This window comes from Anarhichas minor, unplaced genomic scaffold (genome assembly GCF_050575085.1).
Source record: "Anarhichas minor isolate MPS153535 unplaced genomic scaffold, ASM5057508v1 ptg000024l, whole genome shotgun sequence".
Lineage (NCBI taxonomy): Eukaryota > Metazoa > Chordata > Actinopteri > Perciformes > Anarhichadidae > Anarhichas > Anarhichas minor.
The window spans coordinates 5179440-5199780 of NW_027466470.1; the positions used below are offsets into that span (position 1 = coordinate 5179440).

At 41.3% G+C, this 20341-nt stretch overlaps 1 protein-coding gene across 1 annotated transcript; it reads right to left on the reverse strand.

The window, feature by feature from the left end:
* Positions 1 to 12554: 12554 nt before the first annotated feature.
* On the reverse strand, positions 12555 to 15785 carry snai2 (snail family zinc finger 2). The gene is made up of 3 exons (XM_076098156.1): positions 15647 to 15785; positions 14917 to 15438; positions 12555 to 14503 (listed from the first exon to the last, which is right to left on the reverse strand). Exons 1-3 carry the CDS (start codon positions 15723 to 15725, stop codon positions 14322 to 14324), a joined length of 783 nt encoding a protein of 260 aa, XP_075954271.1. The 5' UTR covers positions 15726 to 15785; the 3' UTR covers positions 12555 to 14321.
* Between the last annotated feature and the right edge of the window lie 4556 nt (positions 15786 to 20341).

Genomic DNA, 20341 nt, shown 5'->3' on the forward strand with positions numbered 1-20341 from the left:
TTAAAAAAAAAATACACCTCAATGGATATTACGCATGATGCAAGACTTATTTTCCACGGTATTACTCTGACGGAGAGCTTAAAAGCATCCTCTCTGACAACTGCTGCAGGGGGAATATCTGGCCTTTTGCAATGTGCCGTTTTCCAGCGGCATTTTAGATCCACATTACAGAGTCCGTGCAGCGGTATCTGCGAGGCCGTCTCTCTACAAAGCTTCAGCAGCATTATCTGGAATCTGACCTCTTGACTTCATGCTGACACTGACATAATCAACGTGTTTGGAGCCGGAGGAACAAGATTGTACAAAATGATCTATGACAAAAACCGATGCCATGCGTTCTGACATTTAGACCTGGTAAATATACATACTGGTTTGCTTTTTTTCTTATAGTTTGAAGTGCTTCTGCAGTTAATTGGTATTCTGAGAGCTGCGGAAATCATGTTTTGGCTACTGAGTAGTCTGAAGGGAGCGGGAATCTCATTATCAAACTCTCACCAGTAAACTTCTGCAATTTGTGACCAGCTTTTTTTGTTATGACACTGATAGATTTGGCGTTTTTTGGGTCCTTTTATTAAAAATAGAGCTGAGCAAAACCAGAAACAAATTCTCCATTCATTTCCAGGTTTTACATTTCTCATGAACAGCTGGAACTCAGTGTTATATGGCTCTATCTAAATATTATAGATGTATTGGGAAACCACACTATGTTTTTATCATTGTCAACAAATCGAAAAGACCAAAAGCAACAATGAATTGATCATGATAAGTAGTAAAAGCTTGATATTGTAGACTATTGATCCATGCCGTAAACCTCCAAAAAGCTATTAAAACACAAACATGAGACGTGTTCCTTCATTATGATGAGCACGAGCATTGCAGTTGATTTTGAATTCCACAGACACTGTTCTCCTGGAGCACAACATGTGTTTTAGTCCGTAGCTGAAAATAGTCCCCAACAAATATACTTTTTACTCCTATTCTAGTAATGCATGTTAAAAACTACTAACCCTATATATACTGCCTTTTTGAAAAATGAAAGTATGTATTAAATAATTAATTATTTTTTTTTTACATCTTCTAGGTTTGGGGCTAAATGGAAAGTCTTGGATGGAAAGCCATTGCACCCAAAAAGTCTGTAAAACAAACGATATATAACATAACAGGGAAGCTTTTGAGATGATGGTATGGTCTATGTTTCCTTCGGACAGAGCCAGGCTGACTGTTTCCCCCCATTTCCAGTCTTTATGCTAAGCTAAGCTAACCAGCTGTGTCTTTATATTTACCATACAAACATAAGAGTGATTTCGGTCTCTTCTCATTTAACTTTTGGCAAGAAAGAAAATAAGCTCATGTCCCAAAACTATTTCTTTAAGTCGCATAGTAAAGAACTAATGCCATTTGCAAACTTCACCTCAAACTCTTGAACCGGAATGACTAGTAAATGCATTTCCATACATTGATATGGCAATAAACCGTCTTAAGCGTACTGTCCCTTTGAATTATGCAACAAAAATAGTACTTCCAAATGTGTTGCTTTGCTTAACAAGTCTTTGATGTGGCGCCCCACTGAGAGAAAAAAAAGCACAACAGGCCTGTACTGCATGATAACAATGCAATTATAGGACATTATTAGCCATGGTCGTTGCCTCTTTTAACAAATCATGCCCGTGCAAGCAAAGCCCCCTTGAGAGCTCCCTTGTCTACACCACATCCTAGTGAGTAAGAGCAGGCCAAGACGCTGATGTACTCCGAGGCCTGCCGACTTCTCCACACCTACCTCACCGTGTCATCACGGTCAGAGCTACTTGCTGAGCCGTAATTACCCCGGACTGACACACACAACAAGGGGGATGCCTTCAAGTAAACACTGTCCAGATTCTGGCCCAGCTCACTTCAAAGCTGGAGCATGCTGATAACAAAGCATACCCTGGAGAGCCCTCCTCTCGCCTCCCACAGAGAGGGTGGCCGGGGCTCGGGGGGTGGGGGGGGGGGTTTGATAGTGGTGGCGGTGTGAGAGAGAGCAAGAGAGGAGGTGTGAAGTGGCTTTTGACAGCACAGCACCTGCTGCGTCTTTACTGCCAGGCAGAGCCTCGCCATTTGTCTCGAGTGACCGGTTAGCGCGGACCGAGGGGATTAGAGCTGGAGGGGGGTTCAACCAAGAGGCATGTTGATGGGGAAGGGTGGCGTTGAGAGAGAGGTGGGGGGATGTTGCTGTGTGATCGGACGCACCCTCTGTCATCCCAGTGGAACATTCCAGCTGTCTGTGGCAACTAACACTGCCGTTGTGGGACGATGACGTGTTTTCCCCCCGCGGGCCCTCAATTCATATCCATCCCTGTGCTCGGTGGCATGTCTCATATTGATGCTATCATCAGTGATCTCAAGCCAGTTTTTTGTTTTGTTTTTGAGTGTCACTGCAATCACAGAGGCCTAAATGAATATATATCACTAGCATGGTCTCCTAATACAATCCAAATGGTGCTTGTTGCCTTTAAAGTCACGCCTCATCCCACATCACTGGGTGTCTTCTCGGTCTCTTATCAGCCGTGGTTTTCTCTGCGGCTCATGACACAGCTGGATCAGGTCTCCTGTGATCAGTCCACTGGAATGAAAGCATCGGTGCAGACCAGACAATCTCCGAAAATACTCAAAGGCTGTGGTGAAGGCAGAGGAATGCACCATTGACAGAGGATATTTATGGCAGGGAAGACTGTGACTACTAGCTCGCAAAGACAAACAATCTGTTTCTCGGAGGGGGATTGTAATATTGATGCAATGTTTATAAGACTCGTAATTGCAAAATATCACTCCGTACAAGTCTTCAGCGGCCTGGTGGGTTATGTTAGAAATCCTTGAGTGCTGAAATATTTCCGACTCCACTTGAAAAACAGGAAAATAGCAATAAGTTCTGTTCAACATGAATAACATCCAGCAGTCAGGACTTTTCACTTCACTGTGGACAATTGTGTTGGATACTGTTGTAAACATTTCTGTTTCTATTCTGTTCCAGTCATAACAGAAAAATACGATTCGAGCCAAAAAACTAGTCATACTAAAAAAAATGTTTTAATGACTGATGACGTTCAGCCATTTTGGTTCTGTATGCAGATGGTATTTTATTGTGCATATTGTATGGAAATGTGCCGCCAGACTGGATTTAGTGAGAAAGAGCATTAAAACTATCACACTACGACTACAGTTACTTTTTCAGATCTTGCACAAAAGAAGAAAGTAGCTCATAAAATATTTCTCAGGCAATTAAGACACTCTTCACACACTGTGTTCTTTAGATAAAAACAACTATAAAAGATTCCCATTCACAAAATGATTTATTACGTGATAAACTTTTAGTTTGGCCCTGGTACAGACTCTTCAAAGCCTTCCTGGCTCATCAAGCTGATAACGTAAAGTACTGAAAGAGCATAGTCATCATTTAGTGGGAGATGTATGGAAGTTTTGTGAAGGGGTCAACACAATCAGGGGTACATCCTTTAGTAACTATAAATATGGTTAAAACTTGGGGGAATCAGTTTTCTCATGTACAAAGTTGGCTCACATAGCGGTCCTAAATTAACGGGTTCATCTTTTGGGAACAGGCGGCAACCTCCGGGTCTGAAGCCAACGCCAAGTACCTTAATTAAACTTGCATTCTTTCAAATGGCCATCAGGAGATTGTCAGATTGTATAGAAGTCAATGATAAAATGACCCTACTTCTCACTTGATTTATTACCTCCAGTAAACATTGTAAACATGAGTTAATGGTCTCAACCGCTAGTTTCATGTCTTCTTCAATACAGCATGATGTTAATTTTTTTTGTAAATTATGGTTCCGTTTATAGTAAATTAGATGATAAAGGCTTTAGGTCGTTACCACGGCTTTGTCGGGTGAATTACTGCCTTCTTCTTCTTCTTCTTCTTCTTCTTCTTCTTCTTCTTCTTCTTCTTCTTCTTCTTCTTCTTCTTCTTCTTCTTCTTCTTCTTCTTCTTCTTCTTCTTCTTCTTCTTCTTCTTCTTCTTCTTCTTCTTCTTCTTCTTCTTCTTCTTCTTCTTCTTCAATAATAATAATAACTGGTGACATGTGTGACGAGGGGCTCCAAGTAAACCAAGCTTTGTTTTAAAAGTACACAAGCCATTTTGGTTGGAAACCACAAACTTAAAGAAGAGATTTTAACATTTATAATAAGCCATTTTAACATATTAAGAACGTTCCCTTTCATACTTTTCAATTAATCTAGTGAAAACATACTTTAAAAAGTAAAATTATGACCTCAGAAAATACAGAATACAATGAGTATGAGTAGGAGTAAAACTGCCTGTTTTCTACAATGTAATATAATCCAATCCAACATTTCTGTAATGATTGCTACACTTGTGAAACTTTAATGCATTTTTAATTGCTGTTTACATGGTGTCAATGGTGTTGATTCAACTCGTTCAACTCTGAGTTGCAGTTTGTGTTGCTGTTGTATTAATCGCATTGCATTGCACTCTGTTTTTGCTTCTCCTGAAGTGGACAAAATATTGGGAACACCTTTAAATATAATGTAGCGCTAAACAACATAAAGTACCAGAGAACTGCATCAAAACACAGATCAACTAATGTGGTCTGAAAAAAATATGTGGTAGTATTTCCTGCAGGGCTGCTGCTGTATTGCATAACAGCTTGCAGGTGTTTCTATTTTTCTAGTTGTGACATTTCATGTAGTAAAACACTGATGTGATGTGTTATTCATATGCAGCACGCAGCAGCAGAGGCACAGATTATCTACATAACTTTTTTTCTTTTTAATCCGCTGAGTCAAGTCCTACCAATCCCCGGAGAAGCTTCTCTCGAGGTGCACGTCCTGTTGAGGCTTGTCAGCAGAGTACAATACCCAGAGTCTGAATAATGTGGCCGGGAGCTAGTTTATTCAAGCGCCTTTTGTTTGTGCTCCATACTCACCTTTTCCCTCGGCTGATGATCAGATAACCACGAGACAGAAGGGAGAAAAAAACCACTATCTGATGCACTAGCTGCCATTGGCTCTTTGCAGAATGTGTCTCAGTGGATATTGTCGTCTGATTTCATATCGTGTCATGGTTTGGGCCTAACGCATCCATCTAAGAAATCCCCCAAATCCCTCAAAGCAACATATTCAAGTCTTAACTGTGTTGTGGATAGCGCCAGATACCACTCGGAGGCCCAATGTCATGCCAAACTATAGGGCGAGCCTTTTCTCAAGCCCCCAGAGTATTCTGTTTCACTATTTACCCATAAGTTAAGAGAGGTCACGCAGTATGTGTGTGTCCCCGAACAGCTGCTCTTTGATGTCGGTACCTGGGTCTCAACAGGGATACGCATATTTCAATGACAAGCTCACACACTTTAGATCCAGTTAGTTTTTTTTTTTTTTTTTCCATAAAGGAGTAGTATGGCTTTAGATGTTAAAGGGATAGTTCGGGTCTTTTGAAGTGGGGTTGTATGAGGTACCTGCAGTAGACGGCAATGGACACGCCTCCAATTTGGAGAAACACACACAAGTACCAGCACAGCAGCAAAGCAATGTACTGAAGCCATTATCTATGCTCTCGCCAAAGCTACCAGACTCCATTGGAAAAGAACATAGAGTCATTTTTGTTGCTTATTGATTCACCAAAGTCACACAATAACACAAACACTCTAACCACACAAGGCAGAGGCGGATCAGCAATTTCTCTGTTCTGCGAGGTCAAAGTGATGTTTTTATCAATAGAGTGCGAGCATAGACGGATACAACGGCTTTAGTTCCCCGTTGGAACGGCTGCCTTGTGGCAAAGCAAACCGACGGAAATATTCTAGATAAAGCAGACATATATAAACGTTTGTAGGTCGATCTTTGTTTTAAGTGGCTAAAATAAGTTCTACTAACGTCCCCGTCCACAGAAGTACATTACTTTGCTGCTGTGCCGGTCTGCTTCTCCAAACTGGGGGCGTGTCATCTGTCATTTCCCTTAGGTAATACTGACTATGGATAAGTACCACACACAACAAAATATTTTCTTTCATACTCAATAGTCCCCTTTTTTTCCAGCTCATACAACAAGAAAATATGTTGAGCAACATACCTACTGCCTCTGTGGAGCTCGGAGCATCGCTGTTGTGTTTTGCTGCTCTGTTGAGGCTGTTCATGCTGTTGCTGTGGAGTGTAAAAGCACTTAGAAACGGCTGGCGGCTAGACAGCTTTTTCCCAGCTCTGATTCATCATAATTAGGTCACTGGCTCGGTCTGCTGGCCTCTCGGGGATCATCTCACACTTGTACGCTCACACCACTGTGCACCACCAACGCTGCTCAGTGATAATCAGTGATCAAAATGACATGCCGTGAACGTGCAGCAATGCTCCTCATATTTACAGTAACCCTCTTTTTGCAGAATCCAATGTCTAATTATTGTCTTGTAAATACTTCTCAAACTCGTCTGCGGCTCTTTATCCGTCTCCTCCTGTGTCAGTGGTATAGATTCATTGGGTGAAATCAATTAAGGATAATAACCTCATCAGTGGATGTCATGAAAAGTGCCCTGTAACATTTTTTATATTCAGGATATGTAATAGATTGGAATAAAAAGAAAGAAAACAAGTACATTAAGATGCACAGCGAGTCCCACAACAGGTAAACAATGAGAGAATCAATTTGAATAAATGACTTCGGACACAGCTGTACAATTAGAAAGTAAATCCCATTTCCATGATGATTATTTGTCTTTAAAAGTCCGGTGCATTCTGTTTTGTAATTTCTCCTCCTAATCTGGATGTGAATGAACACAGCCACAGTTGTGATTGGACCCAAACGACTGGTAAATACAAAGTCGGTATAGACCTACCTCGCTGTTAATTTGTTGCTCAGAGCAGAACGTGACTGTGACATAGTATAATTAATTCTGAAAGTGGAGATCCAGTGTGGAGCACACACAGGCTGGATGGAGTTACCTTATAGAAGTAAACATTTACCAAACAACTTTTAGAGGTTATGGTTGTTACGTCTCTGAATATTCATAATTGTTCTCCAGATTTGTCCTTCGTTATCTTATATATTTGCCATTGACGGATAATGTGAGTTTTTTTAAATTTGGTAATGGACAAAAGAACTATTGGTGTCTAAAATGAATTAATGATAACCAATTACTGACAAGCTACCAGCCTGTTTAAACACTGACGGTGTGTGTGAGGCTCCCTTAACTTGTAACGTCTGATGGCTGTCAAAACATCCTCTGAAAGAGACAAGCGCAAGTTCTGCATTGTCTTACTAAATGAGGAAAATATTAATATTTCATGTTATTGAAAACGCTGCAGCTGAAAATAAAGATCAAAACATCCTTCTTGACGTGAATACAAAATTAAATGAAATACCTCCACAGGAGTTTGAGTTTGTTTAACCAAAGGAGTGAACCCTGAACACCATAACATGCAAAGTATGTACAGAAATACATACAGAAGTGTTTTAATGTTCATCCACTTTGGAGAGCTTTTTGAAAAGGTGCATTTTCTGTGGTTTTAAATGCTGACATAGAAGATCAAATCAGTTATAATGTGGGTATGACCTTGGTCTATCCAGAGTTTAGCTTCAGCAGACATCAGCTCCTAAATGCTTCTTCTGGTAAGATGTATTTTGCCAAATTCTTACCATATGATGTCACTGATGATGATGGTGAAAAGTCAAGGGATCACTTACATTCTTAAAATTCATCCTGAGAGGGGCATGACTGTCTGTAATAAATGTCATGGCACTCCACACAATTGTTATCGCAACATTTCACTCAAAACCACAAATGTGAACCTTGTGATGACGCTAGAGGAACAGTCAGGGGATCAACAGAGGTCGGTTGTTTTAGTGTAACAAGGCTGTCAATGGATGCTGATGATACATTCGGATTTAACAGAAGGCATAGCTCCAAATCATCGCCATATCGACAAAGCTAAGCGTTGTGTTTACCAATGATGTGGCCCAGGGGGACCTACTGTATGTGTAAAATGGGTTGGCTCATAAATTGAGCCCTGAGGAACTCCACATTGATGTTTGCTCAAGAGAAAGATGAGATTCCACTGGTGAAATAAAAGTTTCTGTTTGAGTGGAGGGAGATGAATCAGTCAAGCGCAGGGCAGGTAATAACACCCATGTGCTTACGGCGTTCAATTTAAAATTGGATGATCAACGGTGTCAAAGGCAGCTCTGAGGTCTAAAAGGATTAAAAATGAGCAATTTGCTGCATCCACTTTTCAAAGAATGCCATCATTATTATTCAAATTAAAAGCAGGTTCTCCCGACTAAGTGTGACAGTGGCTTCACATCAAACTCTCCTGCATCACTTTGTGAAAATGACAACCATTCAGAGGTGCCTGTCAGAACATTATTTGAAAACTCTGTTACCCGGATGGAAAGGACTCAAAACTCTGGAGAGCTGCATGTTGAAAGAGAAATCCAAATGAATCGAATCACGTGGCGTCATAAAAATCTGTACGCATGCAGCTCATCTTGCATGTTTTGAGATTATACTGAATATGTTATTATGGAAAAATGCTCTGAAAGTTCAAGAGGGTTATACTGAATTCAAATTGGAACGACATTCAAGGAGTCAAGGATCATTTATTGTCATTATGCAACACAGGGATGCACAACGATATTCAGTTATAGCCCATTTGTAACACAACTAACACATGACAAACAAAACAGAACAAAAACAGTTTTACATGTAGTGCATTTTTTTGAATTTGCATCACAAGGAATGTGAAACACCAGGAACAAAAATAATTCTCCGGGCAGATAATATGGCCGACAGCTTCACATAAAAAATTCAACATGAGGAAAACATTGTCCATCAACTCTGATTGTGTTTACATCAAGATGCTTTGTGCTCAAACACAGAGTCCTGCTCCTCTTGTCCAACCGTAGTCCGGCGCTCTGTCCTGCTGTCCGCCCGTCAAAGTGTAGCTTGGCCCGGGATGAACGATGGATCCAGGTCTCCGTGAAGACGTGAAGGCTGGGTTGTGGACTAGCCTCAGGTCTTAGCTGGGTTAGCTTAGCTTCCATCTCGGCTCTCCTCCCTGGGCCAGGTCTGGCTGGTTGGTCGGCCGTGGAGTGGTGATCGCCACTCTTTTTTTTTAGATGTTGATGAATGTATTCCATCATATGCCATTCGTGATAAAGAAGCACAAAAAAATAAATAAAATAAAGACAAAAATGTAGCGAAATTTATGGGAGCTCTACATGTACATGCGCCTCCGTTGCCAAAGCAAAGATGATCGAACCACAAGACTAAAACCATCCCACTGTAATTTATCACAATTTCACAACAAAGGATATTTAAAAAAAACTCCACAGGTTATAAAATGCCGCACTGGTTTATCAGTCAATACTTAAATATAAACTCTTAACACACACACACACACACACACACGCGCACACACACACACACACACACACACACACACTAACCAGTTTTGCAGAGTAGCTGTAAGATACTCTCTAACAAAGATGACGCATAACGAGCTCTGCCAGTCTTCCCACACACCTTGTTTGGAAGTGTTGATGAATGAAAGCATACTTGCATAATGAATTTATGTTTTCTTTTGCTAACATTAGATATTTACACAGCTAACAGCCACATTTAGCTCACTAATGTTAGTTGCCAGATCTCGTGAGTGTGTTGCTGAGACAGAGAAAAGGTCTCGAACAAGGTGTTCTGATTTGTGTGTTTGAAAAATGTCATTTTAGTGTCAGAATGTCGGTGAGATATGTGGCTTGTGAAAAATGGGACCAACTACTTTACAACTACTCTACTTGGATGACTATGGAGCAAAATAATCTGTCATAATCTGTGTTCATGTTCACTTCTCCCATTGGAGTCAATAGACGATAGGCGAAATCCACGTGACACAGAAATTGACGGCAAGTTGTCCGTCTCCTCTCTGAATTGTCTCTCGTGTCATCTCAGCTTTGGATGCTGGTGGCATTCTAGAGGTTAAACCTTTAAATCACTTATTAAGATGTGTCAACTTGTGGATATTCATATTTTAATATTACTTAGACAGACAAAAACCTGCAGGCAAAACAGAGATAGTCCTACATTTAATGAGCCATGGACTTTAAATAGTAGGGCGATGCACTTGAATAATGAGCACATAAAAATGTCCTTATCTCTGCTTACAGCCGCAATATTTTAATTGTTTATATACTGCTTATAAATTCTAGATCATTTTTTAAATTAAATAAAACTGTTAGAGTGAAAACTTTTCATACAAAGGACAACTTTCAGTCAGTCAAACCATCAGTGGTCACAAAGGGCCGTGTTGTTAACAGAGATGTTCTTTTACGGCTGCTGTCATGGGGTTTTGTGGGTTGAACATTAAGGAGGAAATACAATCAAGTAAATATGATCACAGGATCTTTTGACAGCTGACCTCTGCTCGACAAGGAAACAACAAAAAGAGACCAGAGAGCTATTGATTAGGACAACACAGCCCCGTCTGTGTCTGCTGGACTCTTCACTTCAGTGCTCGTAATGACACACCGAACAAAAATCATTTATGACCTACATGTGAGGGTCAGCAGTCTTTTCTCTGTGCACGAATGCAGCCTGCCGCACATCGAACAGGCAGTCATCTCCTTCTTTTTCTGACTAAAATGATATTTCTTTTTCAGCCCCTCAACATTGAATCGTTTTACTTTTAATGGGATAAACACATAAGACTATAAGACAGCAGCAGAGCTTCAGAGGAATCTATTTTCCCCGGTGATTAAATCACGCTCGCTCGATCTGCATGAATCCAATTTATCAACAAATTGAGCGCCGATGCAAAGGACGGCACACAATTAGAGGCAAACCGTATTATCTGGAGAATATGCACCTCCAGCTGAAAAAGCAGTGCCATTCTAAATAGCTGCCCAGTCACTTGAGGAGACGGCAGAAATGAAAGAGAATAGTCTTTAACAAGATGCGGGAGCTCAATAAACAGGCAAAAATTCCTCCAGGCGGTCGGAGTAAAGAGGAATACACAATCATCTCCCTTCTGATGTGGCGGGGAGAGAGAGGAGGGCTGGGGATCACTTCCCGGCTAGGACAATCAGACCTCAGAGGGCGCCCTTAACTTTATTTGTTCCACTTGATGGTCATAAAGAAATCATACTCCCTGATTCACCATAAAGTCAGCAGGTTTCTGAGAGCTGTGCCCTGCTTCACGTCTAACCCACTGCTCTCTGAGGCTGCTCTGGCTTTTTAAAACGCCCCCAAGCACTCGTCTGTGCAGAGGGAGGACATTTATTTTACATGTGATATAAAATACATGATAAAAAACAGAGTATCATGAATTCAGGCTTTAATGAGAGTAGAATATCACAAGGATGAGCTTCCACATGAAATGAACAGACAGCTCAAGAGGCAAAATCATGTTTCAGCTAATTAGTCGATTAAACAATTATTTGATTCACAAAAAACTTAAAGCACAACTATTTTATGTATTGATTCATCTTTTTAGTCATTTTTCAAACAAAAAGGCCAACTTCCAGCTTCTGAAATGTCAGGATTTGCATCTTTTCTTTGTCATACATCGAAGTAAGCTGTTTGTGGTTTGGACTGTCAGATGTAACAAGCAATTCCAAACATCCCCTTGGGCCTGGGGGAAAGAATGACGGGTATTTACATCGACAACGAAATTACTTGTTAGTTGTCGCTTTGATTTGAACTGAAAATGATAAATCACTCACAAAATCACAAAATATTTTCAGGCCTCAAATATTTTCATTTTAGTTGACTTTTGGGAAAGATCTGATTGCATTTCACATCCTCTTTACAATATTTCACAGTTCAGTGAAACGGGTAGGCAGCCAAAGTAAAATAGGATGTGGCAAAGGCACATTTTATTTGCATTGAATATGATAAACAACGTAATTCAGGCCTCAAATGTGTTCAGTTGAATCTTGGGAATCAGCAAAATCACATTCAATCTCATCTTGACATCATTTCAGCACAGAGATTCTTTTGACGCCCACAAGCTATCTACCTGCACTTGGCGTCTGCGGGATTCACAACTTAAACACAACAGTGTGACTGTTAACAGTCTCCACACCTAACAAATATTTGATCTCACATTCTTTAACACATCCTCTAATAGGCATATGCTTTAGAACAAAATGAGCTCCTGCTCCTTCCCCTCCCCTTCTCCTCCCACTATTATCACAATGGCTAAATCAAATATTCATGTTGGAGGGGGAAGCATTTAACGCGTTGTTGTTATCTGAGGAATCTGTCATGCAGTTAATTGTTGTTGTAAAAGGGGAAATCTTGCACGATTATGAAGCTAATTGGTATCATGCATTCATTGTTTTTCCTCTCTGCCACCAGCATGATAAAGTGTTGCCTATATGGAGTAAAGGATATTAGTGAGTGAGGACAAACAGCTTTACTATCTCAGCAGTATTGGAGTTTAGAGTGCCCTCTCGATGGCACTTTACTTTCATGAGGCAAATGATCTGAATAATAGGAACCGCCGCTTGTAATGTTTCCACATTAGGTCACGGCTGAGGTTTCCACATGTGTCGGCGTACCTGTGGCTGCGGTTTGAATCCTCGCGGTTGCACCTGTTTTTTTCCAGAGAGGTTTGCTGAAGAGCCCCGGAGTCACCTGGCTCGACTCAGAGTATGGCGGCGAGCACCTGGAATAGCTCGACGATGACTCACAGCGAGGAGAATCTACCTACAGGGGAGTTCAACCCCTCGCAAGCGAGAAAAAAACAAGTGTCTGTTTCTTCAGATCACATCACTCAGGTCAGTAGCTTTTGGGCATTAGGGGCAAACAGAAACACACTCTGGGGTTTGTTAGAATGAGTTCAACTTTGACTGTATCCCTTTAGGCATTTTTCTGCTCTAATCTCTATCTGCTGCAAGTAGACAGCATATGGTAAAAGACAACAAAACGTAGCCCGAGGAAGTCTATTTAATCCTTGATGGCAAGCATCCCAGAAATTCAAGGAGGTTGTCAAAGCAAATGCAAATTTGAGCTTTTTGCGAAAACATATTAAAATCTAGATATCCGAGTGTCCTTTATCCCTGCAGTGATTGTTATGATTGAGAAGGAAGATAAGAAAACAAAAAAAAAAACTTTCCTCAAGTTACAAACATTGATGACATGAGATTCGGATTACTTTCTAAAAGGAACAACGCCCTCGCATTTAAACTCTACAAACACTTAGGTAAAGAAAGTCATGGGCCCTCAAAGGGTATAACAAGTGAGTGCAGATCAATATAGCTGGGATGTGTTAAATTTCAAGATTGTTTGATGTCTGGACAGGTTCACAAGGAACAGGTTCACAAGGAACAGGTTCAGGCCTGATTCAGAGCTGAGTCACCTCTCTCCTCATTTTTTTACATCTCCATAACATGAGATGGTGCACGCTGGATTAAATATCGTTTACTTTTGTGCAAGTTGTTCCGTTTGAAGCACCTGACAATCAACGAATGCTGCTGAGTCCTGATGAATGAGCTTGCTCATGCTGCAACCAAAGGCTCCACGGATAAAAAAAAAAATAAAAAAGCAACTTCAAAGATACCAACAAAAATTATACAAAATGTCATGAAACTTTATTTCTTAAAGTGTCATGAAAATATCAAAAGTCATTCAGCATCACAGTTTTCACTGTAAATATACAATCATCTCAGTCACGCTTACATTCAATATATAAAAATATAACAGGAAACTGTTGAATAATACAATATTATTGCATAAAAAACTGAGGCACTTGAGAAGGTTTGTTCTGCTATTTGAGTGCTGGCAAACTGTTTCTAATGACTGTGCAAAAGTTATAATAATTTCACCCTAAAAACTAAGTTCGCACTTGTTCCCTAAGTAACAATGGCTTCAGTATTCCTCTTGTTATATGTGTACTCTCATTCATAATGCGCCTTTTTTTGGTATCGTTTGTGTGGTGCGTATAAAAAAAAAAAGTGGAGGACTGCATAACAGCCATTGATAGATTATACAAAACACTGAAGATAACATTGTAAAAGGCATACAAGACATTCTAGACATGCAGAAAAAGTGCATGAATAGCACAGGTAGGTGAGTACATGACAAAGCTCGACACAGAAACACTGCTTGGAACGAGAAGCACGTGAGCACAGAGCTATTTCTCACTTTGAAATGAAATGGACCGCTTGAAAAAACAAAAAAGAAGAGAAAAAACAGTCTGCATATTTGGGAACAAACCCCCTTCGATGTGATTCCCTGACAGTTCTCCTGGGAAAAATAAAGAAGCAACAAGAGGGTTTTTTTTTTCTTCTTCTTCTTCTGGTGGTGGAAAAGTATCCCAGTTCAGTGTGCTACACAACAACCAGATTCCTCATGCTTGTGCAGAAGAGACATCCTGGAGAAGGTTTTGGAGCAGTTCTTGCATTGGTATTTTTTCACATCCGAATGGGTCTGTAGGTGAGCCCTGAGATTGGACCTGTCCGCAAAGGCCCTGTTGCAGTGAGGGCAGGAGAACGGCTTCTCTCCTGTCAAGAGGGAGATGAGAAGAAAAGAAGAAAAAATTAATAAAAATGACACTGTCAAAGATAGCACACAGACACATGAATAACAATCTTACAGAGGCATATTGGTCTATTATTTTTCAGGGCTGGTTGCTACACAGTGTTTTGATTGTAACGTGACATTCCCCCCCCCCCCCCCCCCCCCCCCCCAAAAAAAAAACAATAGTTTTTTATTTTCAACACATAAGCAAAAGTAAACCTACAGGAAGTAATACCATTCTGAGAGTTTTCACAGTAACATCAGCCTCAGTTATGAGCTGTGCAACACGGGCCAGAAAGCGGTTCAGTCACGTACTAGGTTGAATTACTTAAAGCCCACAACGAATATTCAGCCCTCTTCACACTGAAGGCCCCTCTGCTATTCCCCATTCACTCACCCGTGTGCGTCCTGATGTGTCCTTGGAGCAGCCACGGTCTGGAGAAAGCTTTCCCGCATATTTTGCAAACACAAGGCAACGTGTGAGTCCTGATGTGCATTTTGAGAGCTCCCAGGCTGACGTACTCCTTCTCGCAGTATTTACAACTGAAGGATTTCCTCGTTTGGACGTCGCAGTGCAGCTGTTTATGCTTGAGCAGTCCAGAGTACGTGGAGTAGGACTTGCTGCACAAGCCGCATTGGAATTTCTCTGCCTCGACTCCGTGAGGGTCTGTCAGTTTGGGCAGCATCTGCTCGTCTTCATCGCTCCTCGGACTTTCAGAGCCGCTGTGGTCTTTAGAGGAGGCGTCGGAGAGCGATGATGGGTATCCAGAGATGGGGGAGAGGTCACTGGGGAGCGGAGACAGCGGCAAGCTGCTGGTAGTCCACACTGTGATGGGGCTGTACGCTGCCGGGCTCAGGATCTCCGGCTGGGGGATGACAGGCAAGGGGAGGCCCCTGTAGATGTGCGGCGTGATGAACACTGCAAAATAAAGAAAGTAGAATGAATGATCAGGTCTCGCCTGGCATCGCTTGAGGAGTGAGGAGCACAGATTTAAAAAAAAAAAAAAAAGTGGGCAGATAAGTTTGAAAACTTTTGTTAACTTAAAAAAAGAAAGAAAAAGAAAACGCGACTGCTTGTCAGAAACATTAAAACAAGTTGTTAAAGTCAGACAGGTTGGAAACGTTACCTGTTGGGCTGTCCAGCTCACTATAATTTGGCTTCTTTGCGGAGTTTATGTGTTTCTTGACCAGAAAGGAGCGTGGCATCTTGGAAAACAAGTGGACAACTTTTTGCCCAACTTTTTTTTTGTCGTGGAAAATTCAGCGGAGAGTTTACTGTGAGAAGACGGAAATCCTTATTGCTTAAGTCCAGTGGAGTGTCATGGTGCGGCGCTGCGCTCTTGGAAACAGTGCAGCGAGTAGCTGTAAAGAGCTGTAAATACTCCCCATCAGGTGCATGGGAGGAGCCATCCACTTCTATTTACATACACTGGGACCTCAAACCAATTAAAAGTCGCTTTTACCACGGAGCTCAAAAAACGCTGTTGGCCTACAGGAGCGCATAACCCCCCCCCCCCCCCCTCTAGGGGCTGGGTTAGTGCCATGTTCTCCAGTTAGACAGGTGCTTTGTGCTCGCCTGGTGTGTGCTGCAAGGATGCAAGTGTATCATACTGTTGGCAGTACAGTTAATATGTATGTATATATGTATATATCTCAAAGATTAAAGTGCAAGGAAAATAAAATGATAAGAGAAGAGTGAGGGTGAGGCAGACAGGGTTATTTATTTAAAATGCCATTGCTAATGTAATCACTGCACACAGTGTGCATGGTGCTGCTGCTGATTGTTGTGCTACAAACCTCTGGGGACTGATTATCCTGTGGCATATTTCTTTATTTGAATTGGATACATCCCCACCAACACCAGCACTTCTAATCATGAACATTTCTTTATATATATATGTAGCCTAATGCATATCACGATATTCATGATATCGTGATATGCAATTATGTTATCTAAATTGATAATGACGAGCACATACTGGCTTACATTTCTCAGACAATCGTAAACAAAGACAGTGTATAGCTGAAAATATTTATTTATTTATTTTCTCAGGAGTTTCATTTGAAACTGTTGTGTTCATTTGGACAAAATGCTTATTTATTTGTCAAGTATTTCATTCACACAGGAGTATAGAAAAAATGCTGTGGTTATTTAGAGTATGTAGTTAGTGAATAACCAGAAAACATACCATGTCATGATGTATATCGTTATCGAGATATGAAATGACCTACATCGGAATGGAAGATTTTGGTCATATTGGCCGTTTATACAATCTCTTGAACAGACAAATCTGTGGCTTCATGATAAAACCAACAACTGGACCGGCCTACATGCTGCCGTCCACATTGTCATTCTGTGGCTTTGCCGGAGGACGGCCCTTCCTAATGCAGTTGTGTGTGGAGAAAGCCACACATTTCCTCGCCAATAATGCAATAAGGCAGCAGTCCTCCTTGAAATGTAAATTTTAGAGTAGTTCCCTCTCAAGGTCAGACATGATGCTCTAATCAAATGTATCCCTGCTGCTGCTGAACTGGACACGGAGAGGCAAACTTAGCAGTCTACGCCCCCTTGTGTTCAACTCGGTTCTTCTGACAGGGGCAGCAAGGGTTGAACGTCTAAAGGTAACAAGGCAGGAGAAAACACAAAGGCTTAGTGATCTCAAAAAGCAGCTGCTGGAGCAGTTTGATTGGCTAGGTCAGCAGATATGAAAAGCACCTTATGTCTGGGGCAAGCCTTAAGTTAATTGTGAACCGCTTATCTTATCTGGAAAACATGATTGCAGATCATGAATAGTTTCCCTTTGTGTCCGCTTGGATTTATAAAGGGAAGGGAAGGTTATCTGTGCATAATAACTCCCAGCTACTGTCACACATTCAGCAGGTATGGCAAGTAGGATGTGTGAGGAGTGGCGGTGTTTTGGTGGTGATCCAGCAGAAAACATCGTACACCGCAAGAGATAATGAATTGACATCAATATCACCCACCGACCAAACCGTCTCCATGAGAAGCAGACGGAGCATGGCCAGGAGGGAGAAAAAGAAAGAAGCCTTCCTGCAGTTTTCATGCTTCAGTTCTGTTCGCTGCATTCAGAGCATGTGGATGCTGCTCTGCTGACAGGCGTGAAGCGGGAGAGAAAGCACGGTGCGCTGACTCAAATCATATCACTATTTCTGAAAAGCAAAGGCTGTACTTTATGAATTTGAAAATTAATTAACTGAGTGGAAGCCATGTATCCTTGGCCCTGTGGGATAATGTAACACCAGCAAAAATGTGCTCAATTAAAACCTGAACATGATTTTGATTTCTGGTCAAGCACATGGAAAAGGATGCTTTTTCTTGAGCGGCAGCAGCAGCTTCTCAATGCAACATCCAGGTGTCTCTAACAGTTTAGACATCTTCATCTTCTTCTATGTGGTTACATTTTCATTTAGATGAAGTTTTGTTAAATTTTGCATATCGTCCATCATTCATGATCTTCTTTTAAAAAACATCTCAAACAAACATTGTTAACTTCCCATTAAAGTGACGTGTGATGGACTGAGACGTATTTTTTCTTCTTCATTTTTTTTTCTTTGTTTTGTAATTGCCTTCCCATTCCTCATTATTTCCATTTAATGTAATCCTGTTTATCGTGCCTTGAGTTTCTAGGAGCGGCCTTTGCTCAAGCTTTTAGCCCACACCGCTCCTGCACGGGCTTTTGTTTACTTTTAATCCACATATATCTGAGTATATGTAGACGACGCCATAACTGCGTCTGTGAATACCTTTGTGTACGTATTTATTTCATAATAGCTGTATTTTGAGTGTGCAAAATGTAACATTATATGTACAGACAGTCAGGTTGGTTAACGCCCTCCAGAATCTGATCTTTATTTTGTATAATTGCGCTCATGCGACCGTTATGTTTATGGCCTGATGTTAGCTTTATACTTCTTCCGATTGCGTCCACGCTTCAAAAATCATGTGAAATAACCCAAACTGATCAGACTCTGGCAGATCATTTTAGATAATAAATCGAGAAGTATATAGGGTTATTTTCTAATAGACTTTCTGTACAATCTAACTTGTTTTTGCAACCAGAGGAGTCGCCCCCTGATGGCCATTAGTAAGAATGCAAGTTTAAGGCACTACTGCATTGGCTTCACTTTTCAGAACCGGAGGATGCAGCCTGATACACACACCAGCAGACCCTGAGCAGCATATAAGAGACGTCTGACAAATCTCCCACTCGGTTAGGTTTACGAAAATATCATGGTTTGGGTTAAAGTCACCCTTTTTGGAAGAAGGCCTGATGGCAAGCAGGAAGCAGTATGGTCTGGAGCTGCAGTTTTTTTGTATTTTATTTAACAACCCCTTCAGAATAAGAGACTTGCACTGCGATCCAAATCACATACTTTTTCTTTTTCACTCTTGGTAAATACTGCCCAGAGACATGCTACTTCACCACAACATTTCACCTTGAACTTTGACCCTCTTGGTCATATATAAACTGTGCAGAGGATTGTGGGTCAGATTAGCCAGAAAAGCATTCTGGCTTACATACTGCAAAATGCAACCGGGTGCAGTAGGACATCCTGATGTTTTTGGCATATTGCGATCCACTACCCATACTGTCATAGTATTAAGTATGTCCCAATAAATAGTATTCCAAATATATAGATATTCTACTAAATCCGGTTGCATTTTACAGTGTGCAAGGCGGTATGCTTTCTTAGCTATTCTCACCCACAATCCTTTGTGCAGCAGATGTATAAGCAAGAAGGTCAAATTTGAAGGTGCAATGTTATGATGAAGCAGTAAGTCCCAATCGAATGCATACTGCTTGCAACAGTATGTACTTTGTAAGGGCATCTGCAGTATGGACTATAAGTCAAAAGACAAACTATGAACGCAGCTGAAAGATGCCTCTGGCATACTTAACAGTATGGTGGTAGTAAGGGTGTTGGTATGCACACTTGATGTGCATGTGGTTTCTGCACGTGCTCCTCAGTTTTCATTTAAGTCTATGACGTATTGCCCAGGTTGGTATGCGAGCATGAAACGTCAGAGGAGTCCGCTTGCATCATGTGGGGAAACAGACTTCTCAGCTGGCACGATGACAGCGATGAGGTGCACCTGGTCAACTCGCAGCTGCTCACGCGAGGGCCTCTGGGGAAATAGAACAAATACTACTGAGTGACTGCATATGTAGGCCCACATTGTGTGTGTGTGTGTGTGTGTGTGTGTGAGTGTGAGTGTGAGTGTTCATTGACAACACAAGCTGAGTCATTCATGAGTGTCTGACTGAGAAAATCCACAACTGCCATATTTAATTTTTTAAGTGCCATTTAGGTCAGGAAAAGTTGTAACATGAGTTCACACCACCTTTAATGTGGAATTGATTTTGAAGTATGGGCGTTGCCTTAAAACAAATATTATATATATATCATTATTTTACGCAGATCTCATTCTGTAGGGAGGCAAACCTTGGTATGAATCCCGAGTGAATACATGCACACACACACACACACACACACACTAGAGGACCGCAGTGCACGCAAACGCAATTGGCAGGAGAAAAAAAAGGGGAGAAAACGCTTTGTGAGATGTTTGTGCGTCTTGAGCTCAGAGTGTCCTGTGGGACAGAGCAGCAGCAGACGTAGCCTACCTAGAAACAGTGAAAAAAGTAGAGCCATGTAATATTTATGGATCCAGAGTTGTGCGGGTGCCTCGGGTAAACGAAGTCGATTGACGCGCGCGTTAAACCAGCCGCATGTGATTTCTCAGCTTCAGTCATTTTGGCAGCACGATGCGAGAGAGAGAGACAGACACGGAGCTGTGA

Bases quoted from the DNA above. Each gene is read 5' to 3' on its own strand.
- snai2 (XM_076098156.1), bottom strand. From the start codon at position 15,725: ATGCCACGCTCCTTTCTGGTCAAGAAACACATAAACTCCGCAAAGAAG. The intron at 15,439-15,646 runs GTAACGTTTCCA...TTTATTTTGCAG, and splicing joins TGAGCTGGACAGCCCAACAG to TGTTCATCACGCCGCACATC. The intron at 14,504-14,916 runs GTGAGTGAATGG...CCCTCTTGACAG, and splicing joins ACACATCAGGACGCACACGG to GAGAGAAGCCGTTCTCCTGC.